The sequence below is a fragment of the Drosophila subpulchrella genome, chromosome 2L (assembly GCF_014743375.2).
Source record: "Drosophila subpulchrella strain 33 F10 #4 breed RU33 chromosome 2L, RU_Dsub_v1.1 Primary Assembly, whole genome shotgun sequence".
Taxonomy (NCBI): Eukaryota; Metazoa; Arthropoda; class Insecta; order Diptera; family Drosophilidae; genus Drosophila; species Drosophila subpulchrella.
The window spans coordinates 11750284-11758389 of NC_050610.1; the positions used below are offsets into that span (position 1 = coordinate 11750284).

The 8106-nt window shown below is 40.8% G+C and overlaps 1 protein-coding gene across 2 annotated transcripts; it reads right to left on the minus strand.

The window, feature by feature from the left end:
* Nucleotides 1-74: 74 nt before the first annotated feature.
* LOC119548024 (inhibin beta A chain) lies at nucleotides 75-8106 on the minus strand. 2 transcript variants are annotated; one of them, XM_037855098.1, is made up of 5 exons: nucleotides 7738-8106; nucleotides 2923-4160; nucleotides 2310-2588; nucleotides 1421-1800; nucleotides 75-632 (listed from the first exon to the last, which is right to left on the minus strand). In XM_037855098.1, exons 2-5 carry the CDS (start codon nucleotides 3848-3850, stop codon nucleotides 471-473), a joined length of 1749 nt encoding a protein of 582 aa, XP_037711026.1. In that variant the 5' UTR covers nucleotides 3851-4160; nucleotides 7738-8106; the 3' UTR covers nucleotides 75-470. The 2 variants fall into 2 exon arrangements, with proteins under 2 accessions (XP_037711026.1, XP_037711025.1); XM_037855097.1 differs by lacking the exon at nucleotides 7738-8106 and adding an exon at nucleotides 4623-4833.

Sequence of the window (8106 nt, forward strand, 5' to 3'; positions counted from 1 at the left end):
TACCTTTAGTCATAACCCCAAATAATAAATGATTTCTCTTTAAAAATCCATGATTTATTTGTATTTCAATAATGTTTTATTTTTCGATTTTCTTTATGCTTTTCTCCGCTAATAACTCAATATACGCTACTTAAACAATGAACATAATTACATTACATATTAAAAGACAGCACTTAGTAACGCTATTAAATTAATTGAAGCTATTTGCTAACTACCTACATACTTCGAGTGCTTAAGTACATTGACTTTAGCTTTAAACTACAACTAGTGGCAGCACATGCACTACAGATAATTACGATTAAGTTATAACGCTAATGTAAATGCTTGGCAAATGAGTTTAAATTAGTTGAAGAGAAATGTAGTTGAATGCTAACTGAAATGGAGCGAGTCTACGTCTAATTTGTCCGATATGTGATTGTAACTTGGCTGATTGATGAATGGATGGCTAAGTAGGGTCTATATATTTCCGACTATCTGCAGCCACACGATTCCACCACCATATTGGGCAGCGTCTTCACGGTGGCCATATTACTCGAGTCCATCACGACCAGCTGCAACGAGGAATACTGTTTGGCGGTGCAGCAGGGCACCAACTCCAGCGATTTGTTTGCACCGCTTGTGGAGAGAATTTTCTGTAAGAAAAAAAAGAAGAAATATATTAGAGGTCTGTTTAAATTGTATTATCAATACACCAGAATTTTCAAAAAAAAAGTTCATGTGTTTTATATGTTTTTCCCCATCAGGACATTCAAACATAAAAGGATCAACAATATTCATTTGATATTATAATGTAATCTTAAAATCAATTTTGAATATTTGAAAAAAAAAACCTATGTGCCATTGAAATATTATCAAGACTTTAGTAAGACATCTATTATAAATTGTTTTAAAAATTAATTTCAAGTTAGGAACCCAAGTTTTGGACAAGAATCATTTTCTAAGAAATCATTTAAGATGGTATTATTTATTACTATAAAAAAAATGTATTAATTAATTCCAAGTTAGGAACCCAAGTTTTGGACAAGAATCATTTTCTTAGAAATCATTTAAGGTGGTATTATTTATTACTATAAAAATTTTTTTTAATTAATTCTAAGTTAGAACCCCAACTTTTGGACAAGAATCATTTTCTTAGAAATCATTTAAGATGGTATTATTTATTACAAAAAAACATTTTTAAATTAATTCCAAGTTAGGAACCCAAGTTTTGGACAAGAATCATTTTCTTAGAAAACATTTAAGATGGTTTATTTATTACTATAAAAAATTTTTTTAATTAATTCCAAGTTAGGAACCCAAGTTTTGGACAAGAATCATTTTCTTAGAAATCATTTAAGATGGTATTATTTATAATGCTTAGGTTGGCAATCAACGTGATGTAATAGAGTTTAAAGAACATTTTAAACATTTAAACACCTACCATAATGGAGCTGTGGTGAGATGCCGCTTGGGTAACACTCGCCACCGAGCTGCAGGATCCGCGGCAGAAGTAGGCATTATAGCCCTCTGGCTTCAGGATCCAGTTACTCCAGCCGATGTCCCTGAAGGATATGTACAGGTGTTCGCGACAGCACTCTGTCATCCCGCTGGAGCAGTTGATGCTGCGCTTTTGGCGGCTTTTCCTCCGCCGGTTCTGCATGTCGATCATGATGAACGGCCGATAGTCCTTATCCACAGAGATAATCTCCTCCATGTCGCTGACCTCGCAACCCCCGCAGGTGATCTGAATGAGGTGGCTCAGCTCGTGACCGCTGATCCAATGCTTGATGGGCCACTCAATGTCGATCTTCATCCACTCATCTGGAAAAAAGCAATTACTGATTAGTTGTGGATTCGAAATAATTAGGTTACTAAAATAAGAAAAGAACGGCTGGTTTGATTTCTTTATTTACAGAATCATAATATTTTTCAGCAACATTTCCTTATCAGTCTAGTGACCCCGGGAACTCCCAATTTCGGTGGGTTGATCGCAGGCAATCACTTCTCGGCCAAAGTTCAAATTGCGCACCCACGAAAAAAATATTTTGCCAAGTTATTCACCCACACGAATTTGAGATCACGAATCTGAGCAATGATCTGTCTAATTGAAAACACAAACAAGCGGTTGTCAACGTTCCGACTTATCGGCGTTCCTTATAATTATTATAATACCCATCTAGTATAGACATGTCACTGAATTTGATTTCTTTCCCGGGGGTATTAGGGGTCACTTTTGGCCGTTTCGCTGCCGACCAAAGTTCCAAACGTGTGCGATTCTTTTCTTTTTCTGGTGATGATGATTACGTTCTGTGGGATGAGTATATACTAACCTTGCACATTCACCGACTGGATGGCTATGGTCTTGGTGGCCGTTAAATACTTGGAGTCCTTCTGTTGATCCACCTCCACCTCGGATACGACAATTGTCTGCTGTGAACTGGTGTTGTTCAATGAATCTTTGTCCTCGGTGCGGTTCTGTTTGTTCTTGAAGAGCCACAGGACGGCGGTGTTGACATCAAAGCCCTCGGCATCGGCATCGTCGATCTTAAAGCTGAAGCACATGGACGGGTTGGATTTTCCACCTCCCAAGCGATTGCACTCGACCTCCTCTGTTGGTAATAAAGGATTAGATACAATTTTGTTAGCTTAGATCTTGAAATTCTACAAAAACCTTAGCACTAAATTTAAAAGAAAATTTAAAACGATCGATAAAAAGCGGATTTCTTAATATCATGTTAACTTTCATCTTTAAGTTATTGAAAGTCTTAACAGGAGGTCATCTTATAGTTAAATTTGCCGGTCGACCGAATAAATTTGATTTTCCGAATAATTAAACTCCAGGTTAACTTTCTCTAACAGATAACCAACTAGATTCTTAACCGGACATTGAGAAATCAAAGGTTCACTTAAACTATGAATTCGGAATTCTGGAGGATTGCTTACCTCTATTAAGCAGTATGAACTTTTTGCTAGTCCGTGCATAATAATCGTCTAGCTCCTTGTTCTTGGTGCTGTCATCCGGATGGGAGAGTGTCATACCATCGAAGATGGGTTTGGGCAGCTCCACGGCGGAGACCTTGGGACTCTCCTTGAGACGCAGCTTCTCCAGGATCTGCTGCTTGACGAACTCGATGCGCAAATGGGTCAACTGCTCCTCGGTGATGTGCTCCACCTGGCGGCTGCTCTCGCACTTGGGACATCCTCCCCCGCTCGACTTCACCGAAATGGTGATATTCCTCTCACCCGGCTGAGCCTCTGGCAGCTCTATTGGTGTCTCTGGTTCCAGATCCATATCGAGCTCCTCCGCCTGATTTTTACGATCCTCCGCCATCAGTTCATTGCGCACAAAGTCCAGTGGAGAGAGACCATCGAATGGATCCTCGGAGGGCAGGGATGATTCCTCAGAGGGCAGGGAAGACTCCTCGGGAGCATCACCGAACATGATGGGGTGCTCCTTCTCCTCCTGCTCCATGAGATGCTGCCACAGGCGGGGAACCTTCAACTGCTCCGCATGGGAACCGGGATGATTGTAGCTCAGCTCCTGCCGCAGCAGGTGCTCCCTCTTCTGGATGACGTGGCGCCGGAGACGGGCATAGTACTCCCGCTTGGTGATCGGTGCATCGTCCTCCTCGCTGGTCGGATCCGGTTCCAGGTGCTTCAGCTGGCGGGATCGCTGCTGGCGGATGTGGTGCTGCTGCTGCAGCTGCTGCGAGGTGTGCTGCACATGGGGATGCGACTGGTGCTTGGGATGGGGCCTCAAGATGTCGCCTCGGGAACTCGGATGGGATCTTGCGTGCAGGCGATTGTACACATTCTTGTTCTCCAGGGCCAGGCACACTAACAGCACCAAAGTTATAAAGAATTTAGCCATTTCTATGCTTTACTTCCTTTTAAAATTGTTGTATATATTAAATATATATTATTGATCCGCTTGGTTTTCTCTCTGGTTTTATCGGCTGGTGCTGATTGCTATCTATTTGGCAGCATTAACACATCAATTGTTTTGGCTTTCAAATTTACAAAACTCATAGAATTGCAGCGGTTTTCACTTGTTGTTGCCGTTTTAGAGCCTTGTCTAAGCACTTTTCAAAAACGGATTTTCGACTTTGTTATTTATTGCCAACGACTTATACGCTTGGATGATGCATGATCAACTTTTTTGAGGTTTTTGTTAGTCTTGTCTGCAAGTAAAAAATAAAAACATTGTTGGTTATACAAAAAAAATCTATAATTTATTTGATTTATTTATTTTTGAATCTAACAAGTAGTTCCGAAAAATGGAAACCAAAGCTCAAAGTAATATTTCCACTCATAAATATTTTATTGAAGTTATTCAACGATTCAGCTCTTTAATCGTGTTGCCCCAATTAAAATGCAATTTAATATGCCAGCGCGACAGGTGCACTTATCACTCACAAAGCCAGAAGTCTCGCTTAATTTTTCACCGAATTGCATCATTTATTTTAAAATTTTTTTTTTGACATTAATTCCGGGAAGATTTAGTTTTTGTCGAGTATTAGATTCACATTATCACTAATGGCCGGGCCAAAGGCTAATGGCTTATCTCTGGCTAGGATTCAAATCGGTAGATTGCCTGATAAGCAGGTGCAATTAGGTGGCAATTAGGTGGACCCCACACGTACCGTCAGCACACTCCGTTTTCTATTCTATAGGGATTTTCGATGACTTGGCACTCGATCCACTTTGAACCCGGACACGAAACGCGAGATGCTCTTCGGCTGCTTGGGCTTTATAGCTCTGAATCGCTTCTATAGTATATAGTATATTATAGTATATAGTATTTGGGCTTCCTTTTCTTCCGACATGCGGCTACGCAAACGAGTTGTGAATGAATGAAGCGGTTGGCTGATTAGTAGAACCATTTATGTGACGAGCGCCCCGTCGATTTGATTGATCGTTCCGCGAGCGGGAGCACCACCACCCGAAGAGATCCGAGGCACTCGGCTTGGGATCGCTTCGATTCGGTTCGGTTCCGATCGAATCGTATTGAATTCGGGTCTTGATTTCCCAGACGATCGGATCGGCCAGACTAAACCGTAGACCATGGCTATAAGGTTACATGGCGCTCTCTCTCCCGTCGAAGACAATTGGATATGCAAGTGAGCTGCAGCATTGCATCAGCATTTGAGAAAACGCCAAGACACCGAAATATGCATAAAATTCTTAATTGCAATTTTTAATTTTGGTTCCGCCCTCCGCCGCCCCCTTCCCCCCCGGGGCAATGCCACGCCCCCCGCACCATGGTCACTATCTTGTGGCGATTTTGGCCAGCGTTTGGCCGCAATGCGTCTTTTTGATATCAAGTGAATTTACGATCGCTTCAAGTCGAGTGGCCCATTGATGCTAATTACCCCGCAGCGCTATCAAGCTTGACTTTGATGATCCGACTCGATTGTGTGTCAATCAATTAACAGTGAACACGTTGCTGATAAGAGCGATTTTCCACATTTTAGCCTCTACAATTGGTCCACAAAGCGAGTGAGCATAGGATTTAACTAATTAAGTACGCTTATTGTACGATTTTCAGGGGGGCTTTCGTTCGAAATGCGCTCGCTTGATTAAAAATCACTCGCATTTTAAATGATTGGCGCCCCGTAATTACTGTATTTATTTTCCCCATTTAAATGCGAATGAAAGTGTTGCGATTGGGGAATTTATGGGGTCCCCAAGTGGGCGATTCACGGTTTGTATGTTGTTATTTTCGTTTGGGAATTTCATCAGACAGAATTTCTTTTGTTCGCTCTGGTTCTGGTTGTGGGCTAAATGTGGAACAGTCGGGTAAGGTCAAGAAAACTATACTATGAAGGCCGGGCGCGTAGATCACGAGTTATATTACCGACCATTTCGTTTCAGTTTAAGAGCTGAACACGTGCGCAATTCGCCTGTCACGAACTGCGATTTTCTAATGCCAATTAGATCATCGAAATTAATAGAAATGATTATACTATGGAGATTTCCGATTAATTGACAGAAAAAAATAATTTGTAGGCCTAAGCGAACTCTGGCAACATTGTTGGGTACTATTAAATAGGAAGTTAGAAAAAACATGGGACTATTGTTAGGAAATATATTGCATCTTAAGATCTTAAGGTAAATGTCAATAAAGGATAAGGGGGTTATGTAAGTATAAGTTCTATAATATAACACCAAACATTAATAACATAAATATTTAAGTTCTTGACTTCCTAACGAATCGTGTTTGTGATTCCAATACTAGGACTTGTAGATCGGTTATGTAATTTTACTTGAAGGCTAAAAAGACTAATAACTTTTAGAATTTTAATTACGTCCTTGCCTTCAACATAGGTCGCACCACTTATCAACTCATCGCCTATTTTTCCACAACCTACGTAGATTGCCACGTTCCAAAATCTTTATTTTTCCCCATACAAACTGACGTCGCTTACGGCAGGGGGCCTATAATGACCGATCGGATCAGATCGCATCAGATCGGATGAGGAAGTAGGGCCCTAGCACACACGCGACATGTGACACGTTTTTTATTTACTCTATTTTTTTTTTTTTTTTGACGTAATTTGAGCTCTGCACTGGGCGCTACTTAACGACTGACCGACTTATCAAAGGCAGAAATCAATGCGAGGCGTGCGACTCGTTGACTTGATGGGGGTACGGAAATCGGAGGGGGGGCCCCAGAAGTTGAAGAAGGTCAATCGTTTGGGGCCCAGCGATCGAGGCAGTGGCGCTACGTCATCGAGCACGCAAGTGGCGCGTGATTCGCGCAACAGAAACAAAAGCCAAATGACTCCGCCGTTGCCAAGTGGATGCAAATCGGAGCAAAAAGAGACTGGAGTTGGGGGTCTCGAGATGCGTTGAGGCGAGGTGCAAAGTACAGCCATAAAATACTATACAGTAAGAGATCACATCCCGACTAACTCACTTGACGACTCTTCTTGGGGGTTTTCCATGGGCTACCCATATCATTTTCGCATTAATTACGGGGCAACTGGGACTGGGATGGGGCTATCGTAATTGCCGGGCATTATCACTTGCATTTCTTCTTTCGCCCTGCAGTTGAATGCACTGCAACAAAAAAAGCCGCAGCTTCTTCTTATTTCGTTTTTGGCAATAAATCACGTTGATCACGCCGTTCTCGACGATCAGCGATCGGGAGCATGCCGCGATCTGGACTTTGGAACCGCTCACGGAGATTGCCCCGATTGCCAGAAGCAACGCAAATTAATCTGCCTTAATACTTTTTTTCATAATTTTTCAACACCACACACGTTCATCGGCGATGCTACCATAAATCAAGTGCAGGACTAGCTGGGGATCACTGGAATACCCACTAAATTTGGTTAATGTCTTTCGACGTGGCAATAGCTCTCCAAATTCGCAACACGTTGGTCACGAGCTTTTGGAGGTTATGCGTCGTAGGCTCGAAAACTATCAATCAATCAGTGATAGGGGTCTGATCGATAAACCACTTTAATTAAATTCTAGTCATGGGATGAATTTTCCAAAAATAATAAAAAGGAAACTTCCATGGCTTAGGTAATGACAATAAATGTATTCTCATCTTTTGCTTTAATAAAGTAAAGGATTATCTAGGGGCTTAATAAAATTAAAGCATATTGTTTCAATAACTCTTCGAGTCCACTTCACTTATTAATTTTTAATACCCAATGGTTTGTTTAACAGTTGAAAAATACAATGGTCTTAAAACTTGGCACTAAAATAAAATTTAAATATTGAAATTTTCACTATTATATAACTCACCCAATGACTAATAATCCATCGCCAAAATAATTGAACAAGTTGGTTTAACACATAATTTGCATAGCCTTATTAAAAGGATGCTTCTCGAATGTCCTTGATATGATTGTACAGCTGATTGTCTTCTTTTTAATTATTTTCGCAAATCATTTTCGCAGAGTAATCATTGTTTTTATATTTCAGCACTTGAACTTGATCTCCTCGAAGTGACAAGCTAATATTTTGTTTTCCTTTTCTTTAGTATTATGAAAATTTGTTTTTTCAAAAAAAACACCAAGTAATTTTTCGGAGAAGTCCACAAGTTATTTGTCACCAAATTGGTTATTTGCCCGATTTGATTTTTTTTGATCCGATCGTTGGGAACGTCTGCGT